The 24,693-nt window shown below is 37.4% G+C and overlaps 2 protein-coding genes across 8 annotated transcripts in view; one reads left to right on the top strand and one right to left on the bottom strand.

Annotated features, from left to right (window-relative positions):
- The window catches only part of pde8b (phosphodiesterase 8B), a 93,478-nt gene extending 90,272 nt beyond the window's left edge, over window positions 1-3,206 (top strand). For all 7 annotated transcript variants that reach the window (XR_013187539.1, XR_013187523.1, XR_013187517.1 and 4 more), the window contains one exon: window positions 1-3,206. This exon is cut by the window's left edge. The gene's annotated coding sequence lies outside the window, so the exon portion shown is untranslated.
- On the bottom strand, window positions 3,207-22,630 carry wdr41 (WD repeat domain 41). Its single transcript, XM_077194220.1, has 13 exons — window positions 22,106-22,630; window positions 20,338-20,453; window positions 19,546-19,594; window positions 16,857-16,985; window positions 16,713-16,775; window positions 16,459-16,570; window positions 15,693-15,755; window positions 15,411-15,512; window positions 15,102-15,286; window positions 14,871-14,992; window positions 14,704-14,789; window positions 11,669-11,805; window positions 3,207-3,974 (listed from the first exon to the last, which is right to left on the bottom strand). Exons 1-13 carry the CDS (start codon window positions 22,151-22,153, stop codon window positions 3,834-3,836), a joined length of 1,353 nt encoding a protein of 450 aa, XP_077050335.1. The 5' UTR covers window positions 22,154-22,630; the 3' UTR covers window positions 3,207-3,833.
- Window positions 22,631-24,693: the final 2,063 nt, after the last annotated feature.

Consider the following 24,693-nt stretch of genomic DNA (forward strand, 5'->3'; position numbering starts at 1 on the left):
GGGCTTTGATTTTCCTGTTCTCTCATCCTTCCTGATTCTATCTGTTTCCCTCCCTTTTTTTCTTGTTGCTTTAATGTGGTCACAAGGGTAGAACAGTGGGTTTGGTAGCACTTTTAAAGCCTCTGTATGTAATGTATTAGCCTATATAAACTATTCTTAATGCATGCTATATCAGTGGGTATTTGCCAATATTAACGTTTTTAAATCATTACTTTTGTTCTAAATCAGACAATATTTTTTTACCAGATGATGTCAGGGATTATTTTTTCAAATTAAAAAAATTGTAAAAAAGTGTTTCAGTGTAACCACTGGTATACACTATGATTTAACACATGACATTTGGTAATGATTTATGAATTTTAAAGGCATTGTGTTTAAAGCTATTACTGTGGTCACAATTTTGTACAAGAACTGATTTATTATATAAATGCATTAAGAATTATTTTATAATATATATGCATGCAATTTATTTTATTTTTTTTAGCTCTACAGATAAGAATGCTGCATTACAAATTATGGTGGATGCTCTTGTCACCATCTAGTGGTAAATCTAAAGAACTATATGCATTATATAAAGGGATAGTTCATCCAAAACCTGTATGAATTTCCTTCTGCTGAACACAAAATATATTTCGAAAAATGTGTCACCAGAACAGTTGATGGACCACATTGACGTACATAGTATTTTTTTCCCCATTCGATGGAAGTCAATGGGTACCATCAAGTGTTCGGTTTCACACATTCTTCAAAAAAATGTCTTTTGTGTTCAGCAGAAGAAAGAAATTCAAATAGGGAACAACTTGGACTATAATTTTAACTCTATTGATGGTGTTATGTAGTTGCATTTCACATAACTATGAATTAACAAGTATCAATGAGCTTGTGTTTGTTTATTTCTTAGGAGAAATGTTTTTGTTCTTTTTTTTATTGCTGTTTAATCGTGTTACCTAAAGTCCTTATGATCAGAAATCAAGGAAAGTACAACAAACAAGTTTCTCATGACACTACCTGTCAAATGCTTGGACATACTTGAAAAACATTATTTTAAATTGTAAAAATAAAGAATAAGTAGGTGTGTCCAAACTTTTGACTGGTAGAGTACACAAATGTGCCCAATTTACAGACACGACATGCTCTCATTTATTGTGTAATGGTAAATGTGATCTGTTTTGACATCTGTAGTGTGAAATCAAATGACATGGTTAAAATGAAATTTGCACGATGAACAAATTCCAGTGGAGATTTTCGATCATCTCAGACAAGTCTTGATCTGGGCTGATTCTGGGTTTGGAGCCGACAGAGATAAGCCATAGAACATACTAGAATTAATAATGGATGTGTAGGTCAGAAGATGATGTCTATTCCCTCTTTTCCTGTCCTCCACCCCGTTCATCCTCTCTCTTCCTGTCTTCTGTAGGCCTGCATTATCCAGCTCAGTATAAAACATTTTATTGCATTGTCACACTCAGGCTTTATAGGTAATTTGAAGTACACAACGTAACCAGGGAAAGTCAGATGTTTTGACTGAATTTATATGGACTCTTTTAAAGATATTAATATGAATATGTAAAGTGTAGAGAGCAAACTGAAGTTGATGCCTTAATCTCTGTTATAGACACGTGGTGGGTTAAACCGGTCCTCATTCACGCAACACTGATGATGAGATTCTACAGCAGATTTAAAATATGACGTGACCATGTGATTGTTTCTTTTCGAAGGTCCATTGTGATATAAACATGAGGATTATTAGTTGTTCCGGAGTTTGTTGGATAATTTAGTTACTGGTGGCTTTGTTGTTGAATGTTTAGTGATGATGTGCGTAAAGAAACAGTCTGGATTCAGTACAAGATTTGTCAACACTATTTGGGGCGTAATTTCGAATACAATAGAAAATCGTTTTGACTCATCCCTCTGTAAAAATTTTTATCTTCTTTTATTTTTGAAAAGCAAAGCAAATTTCGCATTTACAGTAGTGTACTTAAAACCATTATCACTAGCTGTGTTTCCATCCACCTATTTTTGTGCAGAAAAATTCTTAAAATGTGCATAAAATACATGCGTTCAATTGAGGTGGGTACATTTTTATCCAATAAGAAGACGTGTGCATAAACTATGATGGAAACAGATTTGCCAAATAAATCCTTGGATGTGCAACAACAAATTCACGTGACTTTGTCTCAACAGATGATGTGATTGGATAACTAAAGTAACCAGTGGACCAAATGCATCGCACAGCAGCTCAAATGTTGGTTTGGTCGTTCTGAAACGGCTGAGCCAAATGTCTGTCATCCCAATGATTTGGTTTAACTCCTCTCAGAAGGATCTCACATGATTCCGTTCCCAAAAACCAGCATCTGAACGAAAGATATCGTGACAGCGTTTATTGTGTTGTGTGCACACTCTGAGACACGTCATTTATGCCACAGTGGCTTCCCCGATTTTAGCACCTTCCATTTTAATTACCTTTTTTTTTTTTTGCGCCAATTTCCAATTTTGTTCTCTGAACACATGGAATGGAAACAGTGCTTTATTCGCAGATATTTTATGTGATATTCCAATTTTGTGCATGTTAAATTTATAACTGGATGGAAACATAGCTACTGTCAGTACAGCATACTTTACTACCTTACTAACTTTACCGAACTACCTAAAGTATTAAAAAAAAGGTGAAATAATTCATGACGGATTAGTCCATGGTCATATATTGAACGTTGCTGTGAATCTTTTCAAAGTCTCATCCTTCATACTTCACCCTCACGATCAAAGGGCTCTCTTATTGGCACACCATTATGACCTCACCATGACATCATAGCCAGGGGCGGGTCTTGCTCTGAGAACCCGATGAGACGCAGCCTGGTCGATTAGCGAGCGTGAACTGTATCGATGGGTGCAGATTCTGTGCCAATTACTGTATTTTTGAAGTACTGGGAATGCACACTAGCATTTTTCTTGCGCAAATGTATATTAAGTTTTTTTATTGAACAAATACATTACTAAAAGTGGTCACATGTCATTCAACAGGTTACTTTGTCGAAGGATTTTTTTTTTTTGTATTGTCAGTTGTAGAAAAAAAACTGCATAAAACGTCTGTTTGCTTTGTTTCTGTTTGATTCTGTCTCTACATCTGCTGTCGTTTAGAGATTTCACTCCAACTCTTAAACCATTGTGTTTGTGACACACACAAAAATAAAATTTGCAATAACGTGTTTGTGATCTGATTTTACATGGAGAAGCTTTAATCAACTGCACTTTCGTCAGAAATACAGAAGCATACATTCAAGAGGTATTCAAGAATCACATTGACAACACTTCACTATTTGGTTTCATTTAACATTAGTTAACTAGATTAGTTTCATATATACTTCTACATATATATTGTTCATTTCAACATATATTAATACATTAAAATCAAAAGTTCTATGCATTAGTTAATCCACTGTGAACTAACATGAACAACTGTATAAAGTACAGTAACATTAACAAAGGTTAATACATGCTGTAACAAAATGATCATGCTCATTGTTAGTTCATATTAGCTAATGCATTGACTAATGTTCACAAATAAGACTATTGTAAAGTGTTACCATTGCACTTTTTAAAAAATCAGTTTTAAAATTACACTTGCATCAATCACACAATATATACAAATCCACAGAAGTTTACTATAAGACACTTATTTAAAACCCACAAATTAAAATCACAACATTGTAAGCATTGTATCATACTGAAACCATTTGAAGTTCAAACACTGATGTGACATGGCTTTGCAGATGTTAGTAAGGCAAAGAAAGGTGTTTAATTTAAAACACGACCTGAAGATGATGGGGGAAATGTCACAGTTCCTGATTTTCCTCCAGTTTCTGGAAGACGGCGAGACTGCGGAGTTGAGACTGCATCTCTCCATCTTTCCACACGATGAGCAGGTGATCTGTGGAGCAGGTGACCAAACCCTTCTCCTTAAAACTCAGGAACATCTGGAACACAAGCCACATTAAATGAGTCCTTAAGTTACATAACGTATCCACATTACTTTTAACGTACTGTAAGAGCGGGCGCTGCCTTTTGTAACTTGAATGTTTCTGGCTTCGGTGAACGTGATCTCACCAAGTGCAACGTGTTCCAGGATCAAAATCTTTGTTGATCCTGCGACAACATTTCAATTAACCAATCAGATTTGAGGGACAAGTTTACAGTTTTGTCAAGTTTAGGCTTAAAAGCAGGGTTAGGTGCATCTACATCAGTGTTAGGGATGACTTATGGGTAGGGATAGGGTTAGGCTAAATTTTAGGAAAGGAAAGTAGTTCCAGCTCAACAAAATATGTTGATCCAGGAACATTTCTTGGCAAAATCACGGTGACCGCCTGGCTTCCGCTTTCAGTTATTTTTAGCTACAGCCTGCAAAACAGCTTATTATGCTGCTTGATATTGGAAACTCACATTTCTTACAATATTATTTTAATGTATTGTCATAGCTATAAACCCTGGTTTGCACACATTCACTGATAGCTTCCGCCTTAGAAAAAGGTTGGTGCATAAATACATTTTTGTTCTATTTTTGTTTTTCGTAAGTTAAATGCCCTTAAGATAAGCCATAAACTGAGTGACATATTCTGGGTTAAAGGTACAAAAATTCATCAGGTTGAATAAGTTCTTTCCAACACTAGTTTATGTTTTAGTTTCTAATTCGTGAATTCATTATGATTTCAATATTCCCACTGATGGTTAGGTTTAGGGCTGGACCTTCATGCTTATGTGCTTTCCAAAAATCGTAAGTTTCCACAAAAATCACACCGTATAATTATACAAAATCGTCACTTCGTAAAATACTTACGTTTTCACATTACTTACAGTGAGTATAACTAAAGCAGAAAGAACTGGCACGTTTGAATATTTGGTTTGACATTTCACGACAACTAAAATGTTTTTGTTGACAAATTAGATTATGCGCTAAATAAATTATTATCTTTCTTAATATTTTATCTTGTTTCAGTACAAATATCTAAAAATTCTAAATGAAGAAATTTACCTGAGAGGCAAAATGACTTTGTCAAATTGATTAAAATTAAGTGATTTATGATTAAACCAGAACAAATATCTACTACCAATGGGGACAGGAAAAAAAAAACGTACTTCTAAGGAAAAACAAGATTATTTTTCGGACCCTATTCATACTTTGCAGTTACGTGACTGCCATGGATACCTGGCGGGCAACAAATGCTCACAAAATGGCCAATACTACAATCAGTTACAGGTCCTTCTCAAAAAATTAGCATATTGTGATAAAGTTCATTATTTTCCTTAATAAAATGATAAAAATTAAACTTTCATATATTTTAGATTCATTGCACACCAACTGAAATATTTCAGGTCTTTTATTGGTTTTAATACTGATGATTTTGGCATACAGCTCATGAAAACCCAAAATTCCTATCTCAAAAAATTAACTCTCTAAAATATATGAAAGATAAATTTTTATCATTACAATATGGAAAATAATGAACTTTATCACAATATGCTAATTTTTTGAGAAATTTGAGAAACAAATCTAATCAAGAGTATATATATATATATATACATATATACAGGTCCTTCTCAAAAAATTAGCATATTGTGATAAAGTTCATTATTTTCCATAATGTAATGATAAAAATTAAACTTTCATATAATTTAAATTCATTGCACACCAACTGAAATATTTCAGGTCTTTTATTGTTTTAATACTGATGATTTTGGCATACAGCTCATGAAAACCCAAAATTCTCAAAAAATTAGCATATCATGAAAAGGGTCTCTAAACGAGCTATTAACCTAATCATCTGAATCAACTAATTAACTCTAAACACCTGCAAAAGATTCCTGAGGCTTTTAAAAACTCCCAGCCTGTTTCATTACTCAAAACCGCAACCATGGGTAAGACTGCCGACCTGACTGCTGTCCAGAAGGCCATCATTGACACCCTCAAGCAAGAGGGTAAGACACAAAGAAATTTCTGAACAAATATGCTGTTCCCAGAGTGCTGTATCAAGGCACCTCAGTGGGAAGTCTGTGGGAAGGAAAAAGTGTGGCAAAAAACGCTGCACAACGAGAAGAGGTGACCGGACCCTGAGGAAGATTGTGGAGAAGGACCGATTCCAGACCTTGGGGATCTGCGGAAGCAGTGGACTGAGTCTGGAGTAGAAACATCCAGAGCCACCGTGCACAGGCGTGTGCAGGAAAATGGGCTACAGGTGCCGCATTCCCCAGGTCAAGCCACTTTTGAACCAGAAACAGCGGCAGAAGCGCCTGAACTGGGCTACAGAGAAGCAGCACTGGACTGTTGCTCAGTTTTGCATGTCATTCGGAAATCAAGGTGCCAGAGTCTGGAGGAAGACTGGGGAGAAGGAAATGCCAAAATGCCTGAAGTCCAGTGTCAAGTACCCACAGTCAGTGATGGTCTGGGGTGCCATGTCAGCTGCTGGTGTTGGTCCACTGTTTTATCAAGGGCAGGGTTAATACAGTTAGCTATCAGGAGATTTTGGAGCACTTCATGCTTCCATCTGCTGAAAAGCTTTATGGAGATGAAGATTTCATTTTTCAGCACGACCTGGCACCTGCTCACAGTGCCAAAACCACTGATAAATGGTTTACTGACCATGGTATTACTGTGCTCAATTGGCCTGCCAACTGTCCTGACCTGAACCCCATAGAGAATCTGTGGGATATTGAGAAGAGAAAGTTGAGAGACGCAAGATCCAACACTCTGGATGAGCTTAAGGCCGCTATCGAAGCATCCTGGGCCTCCATAACACCTCAGCAGTGCCACAGGCTGATTGGCTCCATGCCACGCCACATTGAAGCAGTCATTTCTGCAAAAGGATTCCCGACCAAGTATTGACTATTGAGTGCATAACTGAACATAATTATTTGAAGGTTGACTCTTTTTATTTATTTATTAAAAACACTTCTTTTATTGGTCGGATGAAATATGCTAATTTTCTGAGACAGGAATTTTGGGTTTTCATGAGCTGTATGCCAAAATCATCAGTATTAAAACAATAAAAGACCTGAAATATTTCAGTTGGTGTGCAATGAATCTAAAATATATGAAAGTTTAATTTTTATCATTACATTATGGAAAATAATGAACTTTATCACAATATGCTAATTTTTTGAGAAGGACCTGTATATATATATATACATATACACACACTCACCTAAAGGATTATTAGGAACACCATACTAATACTGTGTTTGATCCCCTTGCGCCTTCAGAACTGCCTTAATTCTACGTGGCATTGATTCAACAAGGTGCTGAAAGCATTCTTTAGAAATGTTGGCCCATATTGATAGGATAGCATCTTGCAGTTGATGGAGATTTGTGGGATGCACATCCAGGGCACGAAGCTCCCGTTCCACCACATCCCAAAGATGCTCTATTCGGTTGAGATCTGGTGACTGTGGGGGCCATTTTAGTACAGTGAACTCATTGTCATGTTCAAGAAACCAATTTGAAATGATTCGAGCTTTGTGACATGGTGCATTATCCTGCTGGAAGTAGCCATCAGAGGATGGGTACATGGTGGCCATAAAGGGATGGACATGGTCAGAAACAATGCTCAGGTAGGCCGTGGCATTTAAACGATGCCCAATTGGCCCTAAGGGGCCTAAAGTGTGCCAAGAAAACATCCCCCACACCATTACACCATCACCACCAGCCTGCACAGTGGTAACAAGGCATGATGGATCCATGTTCTCATTCTGTTTACGCCAAATTCTGACTCTACCATCTGAATGTCTCAACAGAAATCGAGACTCATCAGACCAGGCAACATTTTTCCAGTCTTCAACTGTCCAATTTTGGTGAGCTCTTGCAAATTGTAGCCTCTTTTTCCTATTTGTAGTGGAGATGAGTGGGACCCGGTGGGGTCTTCTGCTGTTGTAGCCCAATCCGCCTCAAGGTTGTGCGTGTTGTGGCTTCACAAATGCTTTGCTGCATAGCTCGGTTGTAAAGTGTGGTTATTTCAGTCAAAGTTGCTCTTCTATCAGCTTGAATCAGTCGGCCCATTCTCCTCTGACCTCTAGCATCAACAAGGCATTTTCGCCCACAGGACTGCCGCATACTGGATGTTTTTCCCTTTTCACACCATTCTTTGTAAACCCTAGAAATGGTTGTGCGTGAAAATCCCAGTAACTGAGCAGATTGTGAAATATTCAGAACGGCCCGTCTTGCACCAACAACCATGCCACGCTCAAAATTGCTTAAATCACCTTTCTTTCCCATTCTGACATTCAGTTTGGAGTTCAGGAGATTGTCTGGACCAGGACTACACCCCCAAATGCATTGAAGCAACTGCCATGTGATTGGTTGATTAGATAATTGCATTAATGAGAAATTGAACAGGTTTTCCTAATAATCCTTTAGGTGAGTGTATATATACAGGTCCTTCTCAAAAAATTTGCATATTGTGATAAAGTTCATTATTTTTCATAGTGTATCAAGGAACCTCAGTGGGAAGTCTGTGGGAAGGAAAAAGTGTGGCAAAAAACGCTGCACAACGAGAAGAGGTGACCGGACCCTGAGGAAGATTGTGGAGAAGGACCGATTCCAGACCTTGGGGGACCTGCGGAAGCAGTGGACTGAGTCTGGAGTAGAAACATCCATAGCCACCGTGCACAGGCGTGTGCAGGAAATGGGCTACAGGTGCCGCATTCCCCAGGTCAAGCCACTTTTGAACCAGAAACAGCGGCAGAAGCGCCTGACCTGGGCTACAGATAGGCAGCACTGGACTGTTGCTCAGTGGTCCAAAGTACTTTTTTCGGATGAAAGCATATTTTGCATGTCATTCGGAAATCAAGGTGCCAGAGTCTGGAGGAAGACTGGGGAGAAGGAAATGCCAAAATGCCTGAAGTCCAGTGTCAAGTACCCACAGTCAGTGATGGTCTGGGGTGCCATGTCAGCTGCTGGTGTTGGTCCACTGTGTTTTATCAAGGGCAGGGTCAATGCAGCTAGCTATCAGGAGATTTTGGAGCACTTCATGCTTCCATCTTCTGAAAAGCTTTATGGAGATGAAGATTTCATTTTTCAGCACGACCTGGCACCTGCTCACAGTGCCAAAACCACTGATAAATGGTTTACTGACCATGGTATTACTGTGCTCAATTGGCCTGCCAACTCTCCTGACCTGAACCCCATAGAGAATCTGTGGGATATTGGAAAGAGAAAGTTGAGAGACGCAAGATCCAACACTCTGGATGAGCTTAAGGCCGCTATCGAAGCATCCTGGGCCTCCATAACACCTCAGCAGTGCCACAGGCTGATTGCCTCCATGCCACGCCGTATTGAAGCAGTCATTTCTGCAAAAGGATTCCCGACCAAGTATTGAGTGCATAACTGAACATAATTATTTGAAGGTTGACTTTTTTTGTATTAAAAACACTTCTATTATTGGTCGGATGAAATATGCCAATTTTTTGAGATAGGAATTTTGGGTTTTTATGAGCTGTATGCCAATATCATCAGTATTAAAACAATAAAAGACCTGAAATATTTCAGTTGGTGTGCAATGAATCTAAAATATATGAAAGTTTAATTTTTATCATTACATTATGGAAAATAATGAACTTTATCACAATATGCTAATTTTTTGAGAAGGACCTGTATATAGTGAGGCTATTTTGTTTCCATAGCACATTAACAAAACGTTTAATGACACTAAAAACAATACAATTACTAAATATGAATAATAACACTAAAATGATATAGGCCTAAAAACAGTCTTTAGTACACAAACAGCACAACTCTGCCATCTGTGAAAATCAAAAGGAGCTTCAAAAACTTGTTTAAAAAGTTAATGTAGGTCCAGAAGAGAAATATTAAGCCATTAAATTAAGATAGTCGTCGCTATACCGTTATATCCATCGTCGTCTCTGAGAGAACGCGGCGTTAATGCAGCGACAGATGCTGAAAGCTCAGTCCGTTTCTACTTTCACTTTAAGGGCATGAGCGCGTTTACATGCACGTTAACGCGATTATGCTGAATAATAGTGCATCCAATCGCACAACAACTATCTGGCATGTCGTTACATCTCAAAACACCAACTTTTGTATATTAAAACTGGCGACGTCCTGGCAAGATCCTCGGGGTTTCGTTGCTATAGAACGACGTTCTTGCCTGCCAGCCAGTACTTGTGAAGTCACGTGCAAAGTATGAATTGGCAGATATTTGTTCTTGTTTTAAGTATAAACTCACTTAATCTTGATCCATTTTTCAATCGTTTTGCTTCTCAAGTAAATACATCTTTATTTAAGAAAGTTTATTTGTACTGGAAAGCAAGACAAAAATACTGAGTAAGAAATCCTTAACCCGAACTAACACAAATGACAATAAAATAAAAGGATATTTTAATCTAAAGACAAAATGTTACCCAACGTGCATGAAATCCAGCTTACCCTACTAAAAGTGTCTGCATTTAAATGATGCCGTAGTAGATTCAAGGCAAACATTTTATCGTTTTTTAAAGGGTAACTAAACCCCTGGTCAGAGCCTGACTCCACCCACTGGTAGTATTTGAAAAATGCTGGAAAAGTGGGCAGAGTCCAGCGGAGGGGGGCGTGCACCTGAGACCCATCTCTCTGTATGGAACTTGCCTATGTCACCAACAACCCCTTACAAACCACCCCAAACAACCAATAGGAAAATTCAACTGCAGTAGCCACCGTTCAACCTGAAGAGGGCAGCACTCAGACATTTTTACACCATATATTGTAGAATTAAAACACTTTATACACAAATGTCAAAAAAGTTACTTTGAATCAATGAACAGCATTTATGAAGCTCCATTCTTACAGATCATTAACTAAAAAAAGTTGGTTTAGGGTTTAGTTACCCTTTAACATTTAATGCGAGTTCCCTGGGAGTTGAACCTGTGACCTTGGCATTGCTGGAACCAAATCTCTAGCAGCTACAGGAACTAGAACATTCTTAAACTTTATACACAGAACTAATAATAGAAATGTAGGTCATTAGATAAGGTCTCAATTCGCCTCTTTTCCTGTCCTCCATCCCTCTCATCCTCTTTCTTCTGACGTTTCTGTTTCATGGTTAAAAATGATACTGTAAGTCAAATCTGCTCCTGTGAGCCTCCCGTGTCTTGGCCAAACTAACATTTTCATAGTCAGAGAAGGGTTTTATAGGTTAATATATATATGTATATTTAAAGGGAAAAAAATAAAAAATCCTGCCAAGCTCAGATTTGAATGTGTGATAAGGCATTGAACATACCTTTAAAAAAAAAAAAAACAGTCATCAATTATTCACCTCTCTTGTTTTAATATGCATGCCTAAATCACTTTAAGATAAGCAAATAATGAAACTTGCTAAAGTTTATTGAAACATGACTAGATAACATAATGCAATGTGATGGGTGTGCTGGTGAAACAGACTACGTGTCAGGTGATCAATGCGAAAGTTGACTTGTATGTAGATCACATCCTTCACTGTCAGAAAGTTTAATTAAACTGCAGGTCAAAACGATTCTCTGCTCCATCCTGGATCAATGACTCCTAATAAGACACTGTTTCTATACTCATAATCAAAAGCTTTCATCTAAAACCAGTTCATGAAACTACGTCGATACCACTCGTCAAAGAAAAATCATCCATGCCACATAACCCACATGCATACTGTACCTGCACAGCTCCAGAGTGACCAATCAGATCACCGTTCAGTTCCAGCGAGCGCAGACCAGTAACTTCTGGGAGTTTCGTGACAGGAGGGCATGACTGCTTACTGGACCTGCCAAAAGTGCCAAACATGCCAAAAAACCCTGAAAGAGAAAGCAAACATCTCAATTGGCCAAACCACTCAAAAAATACACTGAACTCACGATAATGTAAAATCATTATGATTCATTTAGACTTTAAAAGAAACTTCAGTTGTAAGAAGCTTCTGTTTTCAGTCATATTTGTTCACTTTTTTTTTTACAACATTTATTAAACTTTGTTAACGTTCGTTAATAAATACATTCATGTTAGTTCACAGCTTCACAACTTTTGATTTAAAAAAAATATTAGTAAATGTTGAAATGAACTAAAATTATGAAAATGTTCATTATTAGTTCATGTTAACTCATCTTATTGTGTTAAGTGTTACCATTATAACTAAATAATTATAATATTAAAGGTATATTTAAGTTATATAAGCGAGGGATATAGTCATCTAGACATTATCCCAAAATTAAAATTGCTGCAATAGGCTAATCATAATCAAGTATCCCTGAGTAATAATTATAAATAGTATAACATTATATACTATAATTTCTTATGTTATTATAATAACATTTATAAATATAGCTGCAAGCAGCAATACGGGGCCAGAAGAGCAAATACAGCAGAAATAGAATGTACATGAAGAACAGATAGGTACAGAAGTAAAGATAGGATGAAATCAAAATGAACAGAAGATCTGATGAGAATGAACACAGAATGAAGTAAAAAAACAAGCTTATTTCTAATCCAAGAGTAAGAAAGATTAGTACAGCTCTTACCCAGATAATAAAGGAATTGAAATGACAAGTTTATACACAATTTTAAAGTTGTCCCTCATAGGACTCGAACCCACTATCTATGGGTCAGGTGTCTGTCACTCATCTTGTTGTGCCACTAGGCAGACACGCATCTTCACAGCTGCCAAAATTCAATAGTTTCAAGAGAGAATCAAGTCAAAATTAAGAATTTTGAAGAAAATGAAGAGCATAGAACAATGAATTGTACATAAATGCACTGCATGTTGTATGTGACAGCTTCAGATGAGACCATTCTTAGGCACAATGCCTGGAAAAGATGCAACTTCTGCATCTTTTCCTGCCACAGTACCTCATGCGGTCTGGGCACGTGTCACACAGGATTCGAACCCACGACCGCAATGGTTCAGGATTCGTGACACGTGGTTTAGCAACTTGCGCCACTCAGAGGACGTAAATTACACAGCTGCAGAGGAGAGGCTTCAGTGTAAGAATAAGCACACAAAATCATGCCAACGAGATTAGCATGCTAAGCTAGCTCAATGCTAATGTAGCTTATGGTTATCCTGATAGCTGAAGAGCCGTATTAGAAAGAATGGCATCTGGTTAGCATGCTAACCAATTATTATGCTAAGCTAACTAGCATAAGGCAACAAACACAGGCTAGGTCAACTTCGGAGACGAATATCTCGGGAACGGTAGCGAATATCAAAAATCTGTTCAGTCATTTCTGTGCGCCTCGGTCCAAATAACATCTGATCAAATTTTGGACAAAATTGAGCAAGATTTTAAGGAGTAGCGAAAAAACGGTTTTTCATTTGCTCCAATATGGCGGACAGTCACATTGTTGGAAAATGAAAACGAGATATCGTTGGAATCGGTATAAGCCAAGGAACATAATGACAAAGACATACAATTTTGAACTATATTTGCAAAAGTTATAAGCGTTTTTACAAAAAAAGTATACCTTTGGAACACTAGGTGACGCTGTTTTCAAACTTCTCGGGTACTTTAAAGCCATGCAAATGATGATCCATACTAAATTTTGTGAAGATATGTCAAATAGTTTAAAAGATATTGCAGATTATGGCAAAATTCAAAATGGCTGACACGTGGTACATCCAATCCTGGCAAAATCGGTATCCACAGATTTGACATGACACAAGAAATAGATACCACATTTATGATTTTCTGACAAACTGTTCAAAAGTTATTGGCTAAAATAGCTATTTTTCATATCTCATGACCCATAGGTGGCGCTGTTCCCAACTTTGACATGGACTCTCAGATCCTGCTTCCGATGAAGTAAACCAATTTTCGTTTCGATTGATCAAAATTTGGCCGAGCTATAGCTTCTGAACCAATTTTGGGTCGACCTCGTTAAGTTTGCGACATCATAACTTTTGATCAAAGATGAATAAAAAAATTCTGTTCAGTCATTTCTGTGCGGCTCAGTTCGAAGATCATTTGAGCACATGGTTGGAGAGAATTGGACAATATTTGAAGGAGGAGTAGCGAAAAAACTGAATACTGTACATTTCAAAATGGCCACTACTGTAATGGGCAGGGTCTTAATGTAAGGTATTGGTTGTGATCAGAATGATGAGAGGAATCAGGTGTACCAAGATTCATGTCTCTAGATCAAAGGGTTCACAAGTTATAACCATTTCAATGTTGAATTTTTTAACTGGTGGTGGCGCTATAGAGTTGGTCCTGGAGACTCAAAATCTGGTCCAATTGGTATTCATGACCATCACTAGAAGTGTGCCAAATTTCATCATTTTCCTACGTATGGTTCATAGGGCTGCCATAGACTTCCATTGGCGGAAGAAGAAGAAGAATAAGAAAACTAACAGATACAATAGGTGCCTCAGCCCCTTTGGAGCTTGGCCCCTAATCATAGTTTATTATTAATAGCAAATGAAGAACATCAGAAAAATACAAAGCTGTTGTCCTCCATTTAAATATTGGTTGTGGTTCTGGATGTCTCTCGGTTAATAATTTTACAGCAGCTGGACTGAAGCACATGTAAACACACATCCTCTGCACAGGATGGCGAGATGAATGATGATATGAGAACATCTGGATCAATTTCAGAAAGACGGAAGGAAGGATGTGATGGAAAGATGAAAGCGTTGAGGGGATTTAAAAGATCGAACGGGTGGATGTAAAGAGCTGTGAAAGGTTGCGTGTCCTGCTCACCTGAGGAGGCGGGTTCAGCAGGAAGGGGGAGGTCCTGTAACTCCCACATCCTCACACTGCCGTCCTCAGAGCACGATATCAACTGCCTAAACACACATCAAACACTTCATCGTACTCAATTGCTTCATAAAAGATGTTTTGGAAAAAGTATCGGATGCCTTTCATACCCGTCCTTCTGCAGCATGGTGTGCAAGACATTGGAATCATGGGCGATCTTCCTGTACGCCACCACACTCTTCGTCGGCACATTATAAACATACAGACCACTGCCTACAGCTGCCACTATAAACTGAGACAGAGCTTTCACTATGTAAGGCAAAATTGATATGAAGTATCATCATACATAAATGCCTTTTCTCTATTTATAATGGAATGTCAGTTTCGAAACGCTCCTTTACCTCTCCATCTGAGCTCATGTGTTGAATGGACTTCTCGATCTGTTTCTGTTGAGTCAGTCTGACCTCTGATTGGTTGTCTACTGCTGGCTCCTCCCACACAATGTGCTCATAAGCCTGGATCGTCCAATCCACTGAATCCCAGATGATGAGCTCACCGATATGAGAGCCACTCGCAAACAAGCCGTCTGAGATGAACAATAAGCATCACTAAATACAACAATACTCAACACAAGCCGGTAGTAGATACAAAACTATCTTAATGTGTGTATGGGGAATGAACATAGGATTGATTTCCAACAAATGTCTCACCGTTGATGTTGATGAGAGAATGGATGGTGTCCCGATGGTCAGCTAGATGACGCATGGCCATAACCACAATGTCTGAGCCAGACAGGCTCAACTTAAAAATCACTGAAACATCAGAAATCACTTCAAATCATTCATTTAGCTACAAGAAAACTTAACAAAAATAGCTCCAGCTACAACATAAAAGTTTGTACTACTCATTTTTAAACTGAACTCAACTTTAAAACTGTAAAATACAAGTACCATTAATTAATTCAACATCTTGAAAAATTATTTTTCAGTTACCAATCTCTTTATCCATGGCAGCTGCAATGAAGTTTTTCGGTAGCTCCAGCATAGCAGAGATTCCTTCAGAATGAAGCAGAAAATTATTTCATTTAATACACTGTACACATATACTGTTCAAAAGTTTGGGGTCAGTAAGATTTGTTTTTAAAAGAAATTATTACTTTTATTCAGCAAGGATTTATTAAATTTATAAAAATTGACAGTGAAGACATTTATAGTGATACAAAAGAATTCTATTCTATTTCTATTCAAAAGATCTTTCTATTCATCAAAGAATCCTGAAAATCTGAACCTAAAAAAATATTAAGCAGCCCAGCTCTTTTCAACAAGAAATGTTTTTTGAGCAGCAAATCATCTTAGAATGATTTCTGAAGGATCATGTGACACTGAAGACTGGAGTAATGATGCTGAAAATTCAGCTTTGATCACAGGAATAAATTACATTTTAAAATCTAATAGAAAACAGTTATTTTAACAGTAATTATATTTAAGAGTATTAGCGTTTTTACTTTATTTTAGATTTTAAAACTGCAGCCTTGGTGAGCATAAGAGACATTTGAAAGTACCTGGAAACAATTATTTGTTTTACAGACAGTTTCTGATCTTTGACAGAAGTTCCTGTGTTGAATTTGCTCTTCAGGAACTTTATTCATACATTTATTTATCTGTGTGTGTGTGTGTGTGTGTGTGTGTGTGTGTGTGTGTGTGTGTGTGTGTGTGTGTGTGTGTGTGTGTGTGTGTGTGCGCATGTGTGCGTGTGTACCTTCATCACTGTGATGAACCGTTTTACACTGCAGCTCAAAGTCTCTGTTCCAAACACACAGTTCATTTCCACCCGAGAGCCACACGTCCAAGCGATCCAACACCAGCAAACACTGAAAAACACACACATCAATCAGTGTGCAAACACACAGAATCCACCTACACACACTGAAAGAGGAACAGACCTGTTTACACACAATCCAAACCATCTGCACACTGAAACAGGAAGGTGGCCACACACACGGTTCACTGTACCTTCACAGAGGACTGGAGATCAGATATATTCTGCACTCGGTTTCCCAAATCTGGATCCCACAACTGCTGTAGAATTAAGGACAACTATCAACACAAATCACACACACACACACTTCAGCAGCTGGTGTGTGTATAAAAGGATACACTGAGTGTTCGGTCTGATGATGCTGTAATGAGCGCTGTGTGTGTGTTTCCGCCTTTGATGATGGTGTATGATGTCATTGCAGTGATCTGCTGCGTATGGCCTCGCAACTCCAACAAACAATCACCAGTCTGAAACGCACACACAAACAAATTATTTTTCTTTTTCACTTTCCACAGAAAAACACCCTCCCCAAACTGTTGCAAAATATGAATACATCAAACTCAATATATATAAGAGTGCTGTCAAAACGATTCATTCCGATTAATTCATTGATCCCATCTAACATACAGGTCCTTCTCAAAAAATTAGCATATTGTGATAAAGTGCATTATTTTCCATAATGTAATGATAAAAATTAAACTTTCATATATTTTAGATTCATTGCACACCAACTGAAATATTTCAGGTCTTTTATTGTTTTAATACTGATTATTTTGGCATACAGCTCATGAAAAACCAAAATTCCTATCTCAAAAAATTAGCATATCATGAAAAGGGTCTCTAAACGAGCTATTAACCTAATCATCTGAATCAACTAATTAACTCTAAACACCTGCAAAAGATTCTTGAGGCTTTTAAAAACTCCCAGCCTGTTTCATTACTCAAAACCACAATCATGGGTAAGACTGCCGACCTGACTGCTGTCCAGAAGGCCATCATTGACACCCTTTATATATATATAAAATAATCGCATCTAACATAACGTTTTTTTGTTTACTTATATATATATATATATTACTTACATATATATATATATATATATATATATATGTGTGTTTATATACAGGTCCTTCTCAAAAAATTAGCATATTGTGATAAAGTTCATTATTTTCCATAATGTAATGATAAAAATTAAACTTTCATATATTTTAGATTCCTTGCACAACAACTGAAATATTTAAGGTCCTTTATTGTTTTAATACTGATGATTTTGCATACAGCTCATGAAAAACCAAAATTCCTATCTCAAAAAATTAGCATATCATGAAAAGGGTCTCTAAACGAGCTATTAACCTAATCGTCTGAATCAACTAATCAACTCTAAACACCTGCAAAAGATTCCTGAGGCTTTTAAAAACTCCCAGCCTGTTTCATTACTCAAAACCGCAATCATGGGTAAGACTGCCGACCTGACTGCTGTCCAGAAGGCCATCATTGACACCCTCAAGCAAGAGGGTAAGACACAGAAAGAAATTTCTGAACAAATAGGCTGTTCCCAGAGTGCTGTATCAAGGCACCTCAGTGGGAAGTCTGTGGGAAGAAAAAAAGTGTGGCAAAAAACGCTGCACAACGAGAAGAGGTGACCGGACCCTGAGGAAGATTGTGGAGAAGGACCGATTCCAGACCTTGGGGGACCTGCGGAAGCAGTGGACTGAGTCTGGAGTAGAAACATCCAGAGCCACCGTGCACAGGCGTGTGCAGGAAAATGGGCTACAGGTGCCGCATTCCCCAGGTCAAACCACTTTTGAACCAGAAACAGCGGCAGAAGCGCCTGACCTGGACTGTTGCTCAGTGGTCCAAAGTACTTTTTTCGGATGAAAGCAAATTTTCCATGTCATTCGGAAATCAAGGTGCCAGAGTCTGGAGGAAGACTGGGGAGAAGGAAATGCCAAAATGCCTGAAGTCCAGTGTCAAGTACCCACAGTCAGTGATGGTCTGGGGTGCCATGTCAGCTGCTGGTGTTGGTCCACTGTGATTTATCAAGGGCAGGGTAAATGCAGCTAGCTATCAGGAGATTTTGGAGCACTTTATGCTTCCATCTGCTGAAAAGCTTTATGGAGATGAAGATTTCACTTTTCAGAACGACCTTGCACCTGCTCACAGTGCCAAAACCACTGGGAAATGGTTTACTGACCATGGTAGTACTGTGCTCAATTGGCCTGCCAACTGTCCTGACCTGAACCCCATAGAGAATCTGTGGGATATTGTGAAGAGAAAGTTGAGAGACGCAAGACCCAACACTCTGGATGAGCTTAAGGCCGCTATCGAAGCATCCTGGGCCTCCATAACACCTCAGCAGTGCCACAGACTGATTGCCTCCATGCCACGCCGCATTGAAGCAGTCATTTCTGCAAAAGGATTCCCGACCAAGTATTGACTATTGAGTGCATAACTGAACATAATTATTTGAAGGTTGACTTTTTTGTATTAAAAACACTTCTTTTATTGGTCGGATGAAATATGCTAATTTTTTGAGATAGGAATTTTGGGTTTTCATGAGCTATATGCCAAAATCATCAGTATTAAAACAATAAAAGACTTGAAATATTTCAGTTGTTGTGCAATGCATCTAAAATATATGAAAGTTTAATTTTTATCATTACATTATGGAAAATAATTAACTTTATCACAATATGCTAATTTTTTGAGAAGGACCTGTGTATATATATATATATATATATATATATATATATATATATATATATATATATAAACACACACATATTAACACACACATTAAGTAAACAAAAAAATGTTATGTTTGATGCGATTATTATTAGCACTAATTATTATTAATACTAATATCAAATAATATTATTATTGACAGTATTATTATTAATATTAGTTATTATACTATTTATGCCAAAAGACAATCAACCAGCACCAGACTGACTTCTGACCTTTTTCATGCATTTACCATATCATTAAAATATGATAAGCATATTCCAGAAGTTCAGTTCTGCTCACCTCAACATTCCAAATCAGCACCAGACCATCGTCTCCAGCAGATGCAAACCTGACAATCACAAAACACACAGATGCACTTTCGATGTACTTACCCATGAAAGTACTGAGTAATGTAAGGTAACAAACTACATGGGTTGAGGTTAGGTTCAGGATTAGCACCTAGTTATTAGTTAGTGTCATTACTACACAGTAATGTACATAGTACGTACATGCGAAACCGTACTGTAAAATAAAGTGCAACCAACGTCGCCTGCTTGAGATAAAAGCATGCACTAGGACAGTTCTTCTCTTCTGATTGGATCTTAACAAAATAATGCTGAGGTCACCTTTGACCTCTCGAGCTCAGAAAGGAATTGTCTGCAGGAAGAACAGGAGAATGAAACTATGAGAAAGGGATGAGACACAGGAAGTATGAAAGGGTTTGGAGATGAGAAACAGGACTCGGACTCTAAAAGCAATCAGTGACGTTCTGCACACTGCCCTCACCTGAAACACTCCTACTGAACCCAGATCACCAGGAGCAGCCATTCGTAACACACACACTCTTCAAGAACAATAAACCCTGCCCTGCGCTGTGTGTTTGTATATACATGAGCTTTTTAAAAGCGGTTAATGCGAACGGGCCCAGAGCCGATGGGACACTATCAAGTGTATGTTGAAGTGCAGACACACCAAACTCCCTGAAGCTGTGATGATTAAGCGCTCGTCACGCTCTGTGAGTTTGCTTTTGACTCGGTCTTAGCTGTCAATCACTGGTCAGAGGCAGAAGACGAGGAGAAGAGGATTGCTTACCTTAAGTCATCAATCTGCACCAGAAATCGAACAATGTCAAAGTGTCCTTTCAGCACCTGCATCTCCGTGAAACAGTTTTTGGGCTGTTCCTCCCCAATGAACAGCGCCGCGCTCTTCTGCCCACGGAGAGAATATAATAGACAAACGAATCATTGCTTCAATCTAGCACAGAATGTGCTGAAATGACTGCTGTTTGCCTGACTGCGTCGGCCTGTCTCTCTGAGAACAGTCTTTAAGAGAACTGGACACCGAAACTTGCTTCTTATCTTCTGCTTATTGGTAAATAATGGCAACAAAATGGACAAGGGTTATGCTACAAAACTGGAGTTTTTGTGACTTTTATAACAGCTTTTTTTTCTTTTTTTCTTCTTTTTTTGTCCAGTCTAGCTTGTCTATACTGTATTATTAAATAAAAGACATTTTGGTCAAAAGTTTGGAAACATAATGGTTTCTTAATGTTTTTTTAAAGTAGTCTCTTAATCTCACCGAGGTTGCATTTATTTGATAAAATAAAATACAGTAAAAACAGCATGATTGTGAAATATTATTCAAATTGAAATTAACTGGTTTCTGTTGTAATACATTTTAAAATATAATTTATTTATGTGATGCAAAGCTGAATTTTCAGAAGCCACTATTTTAGTCTATGGTGTCACATGTGCATTTCTTATTATTATCAATGTTGAAAAAAGTTTTAAGCTGCCTTTCTTAAAATCATGGTACATTGCCATAAAAAAGTTTAGGGTAGGTAAGATAGAGATATATATATATATATATACACATATATATACACTGCATGTATGTATGTGTATATATATATATATATATATATATATATATATATATATATATATATATATAATTTATACTTTTATTTAGCAAAGGCACGTTAAAATGATTTAAAAAGACAGTAAAAAAATTTATGAAATTAATAAATATTATAAAAAGTTATAATTGAACTTTTCTTTTCTGTTCTTTTGAACGTTCTATTCATTAAAGAGCCTGAAAAAAAAAATCACAGTTTCCACCAAAAGATGAAGCAGTACAACTGTTTTCAACATTGATAATAATAAGAAATGTTTCTTGAGCATCACATCAACATATTAGAATGATTTCTGAAGGATCATGTGATATTGAAGACTGGAGTGATGATGCTGAAAATTCAGCTATAATCACTGGAGTAAATTAAATTTTAACATAATACAACAGAAACCAGTTAATTTAAATTGTAATAATATTTCACAGTATTATTGTTTTTATTGTATCTTTTCACCCTTGGGGAGCTTATGAGAATTCTTTCAAAAACATTAAAAAACCTTAATGTTTCCAAACTTTTGACAAATACTGTATGCGTTTATATTTATATATATATATAAAACCCTATATACACACACATATATATATATATACATATATATATATATATATATATATATATATATATATATAAAGCTTGTAATGGGCCTACTGCATCACTGAAAAAAACGGATATTTAATTAAAAACATTGTTGTTGTTGTTTTTAATAAACATCTTGCATGACTTTATGGACTTAATGTATGCAAGTACAGCAAGTCTGAACTGTCAATCCTGGCATAGTTGTATCTCTAAATATATTGATAGATGGTACAATGCACTATAAACACTTAATGGCATTGCCTATATGTAATATAATCTTAAAGAGAAATGCAAAAAACAGCAGTTTCATAGAATTATGGGTTATCACTTCTTTACAAGTGTCAGTGTTTTACAGTGTCTCCTTGTACTCACCTCCAGTGTCCCCTGAGCCTCTCGACCCCCCAGAATCCATCGCAGCATGCTGGTCTTTTAAAAGCCAAATGATTTTACATGCAAACAAACGGATTTTGAATGAAAATAAATAAGACAAATCAGTGTATCTACATGTTGCGAAACCGCCTGGCGGAGACGTGCGCTGCGTTCTGTTGATATTCTTTATTAAAACACAAAAATCAGTCGCGTCAAATGAATCTCTATTGGAATGTATTTACAACCGTGACACATCGAAACACTGTAGCAAGATTTGACTGACAGGACGCGTCTGATACAATGTATCTGTAGTTGTAGTTCTGCTCCGGTTCTGCTTTCGATAAAAAAAAGAATTAAAAAAACTTCAGTTACACAGGATAAAGGAGTCAAATCACTGTCGATGTTCGGAAACGTTCATGTAAAATCATCTTTTATAACTCTGAGAGCATTTTCGACCAGATTTGTCTCTGATCTATGACAGTAACATATCAGCTGCTGACTATAAACAATCTGCGAACTCATGTGACTAACTACGGAAGCTTCAATGGGACATACACGACCCACAGTGTTTTCGAAGTGAAAAACACGAAGTGAAAGTGATCATTCGATGCAAGTTAGTTTCTATGAAACAGTCTCAATTTACAAACAAATTAAGTAGCAATCTGTGATATTTGTTTATTTATTTTTTTCAAATGGTGTCAAGTCCAGGTTCAGAAAGTTAAATGCCTCCTCAGTATTTTGTTCCAATCACCTGGATCTGCTAATTAGCACAGTTTTTCAGCCAGGAGATAGAACTAATTAGTGAAATCAGCTGGCTGAGTTAATGGGTGGAATAAACATACGGCAGGACTTTTACTTTCTGACCCCTGGAATTGACACCTCTGATTTTTTTCCTGAAAGCTAATTCTAGTAGTTCATTTATTATGCTTTAAATTATTATTTGTTGTATTTTTATCATCATAATAATCATCATCATTATTTTGAATTGTATTGCTGGTATAATGGTTTATTACAAAAACAAAACATATATATATATATATATATATATAACAAAACATTAACTGCAATACTATGTGTATTTTTTCTTGTAAGAAAATTGTTGCAGGTAATTGAACTTAAATATGTTTTAACCCTGTATTATTATTATTATTTGAAATATTGCTGTTCTTGTGGTTCATCACGGAACCGCTAGATGGCAGTATGAACCAACCAACTCGAAAACACTGTCCTGCTCCACGCCTGTGAACTGAGAATCTAACGAGGTTATCCACAGTTTCAGGGATTACATTCAGTATATCCGAGCATAAATGTCTATTATCTCTTCCCAAATGTATTATTCACACACATAAAGGCAACAGTAGGCTATGGCATTTGGCTACAATATCGCACCTGTGAATAATCAAGTAAATTGATTAAAGTAGGCCTAAGCCTTTCTCTCTGGCGACATTCTGCCTCAGGTCTTCAAAAGAAATAGAGTGATGGACTCTGTGTATGCCGAGTAATTATTTGAGGATTACCATCACTTCACTTTACAGAGATGTGGCCCCTCTCAAAATCCCACAGGGCCCCTGTGACCCTTCGACACACACACAAACACACACACAGAGAGAGAGAGAGAGAGTGAGAGAGAGAGAATACAGGCCCACACACTCACAGATGAGCGAATCGCGTGTGTTCTCAGATAGAGACGAGTGTGTGAGCGAGTGTGACCTTCATGCTGAGCTCTAGCGTTGATTTCTGATTTAGTGTCAATCCGCTGCGCTTGTCATGCCAGGCGAGGTGCTTTCCACAAGGTAATAGAAAAACTCAAGGGCAGAGAGAGAGCTAGGGGAGGGGAGGAGATGGAGGGAGATGTTACTGTGTTGGTTATCTGAACAAGGGCCACGAAACAACAGGAATGTCAAAATGCACAAGAAATTAGGGATGGAAAGAAATGTTGACAATTAAAAGTTCATTTACATTTCCTAAAAAAATTGCAAATGTTGCAATCATCCATAAGACCTATGCGCAAAGATATAGAATCCACACAATGTAAGAGGGAGATCAACTGTAGCCGGTTATACCAAGGACCAGTGGCGGATTATTGGTGCGTTCACGTGCTATGGAAAATATGATATTTTCCACTTGTGAATGGTATTTACCAGTGTGTTGCGTTCAAGTGCTTTTGTTGTCGTAATGTGGTAAAAAGATGGAGATCCAGACCTGTTAATTAGCTCAAACTATTTTATATTGCTTAAGTCATCTGCTACAGCAAGAAGATGATTTATCAAAACTCAAACGGTAAATAATATGCTGTATATTTTCTAGATCATGAATAGTACATATTTTTACCATTCACGACTCTCGCGTTGCTCTCCACCATTTTGAAAAGGTCAAAGGTTATCTCATCTCGGCAACTCGTGCATCAAAATATTCTGCGAGCTGCCCAGTGGAAATACCACATGAGGGGGTGTTCGTGTGCATTTTCCACGTCGGCTTTTGGTATTTACCATAATTACCATAGCATGTGAACGCACCATGAGACTCTTTGGTGACCCTGGGCTAATTCTGTGCTAACAGGAAAGTCCAAACAACTGTTATAACGATAAAGA

The sequence above is a fragment of the Siphateles boraxobius genome, unplaced genomic scaffold, assembly GCF_051911475.1.
Source record: "Siphateles boraxobius isolate OS27281-9 unplaced genomic scaffold, OSU_SipBor_1 11, whole genome shotgun sequence".
Lineage (NCBI taxonomy): Eukaryota > Metazoa > Chordata > Actinopteri > Cypriniformes > Leuciscidae > Siphateles > Siphateles boraxobius.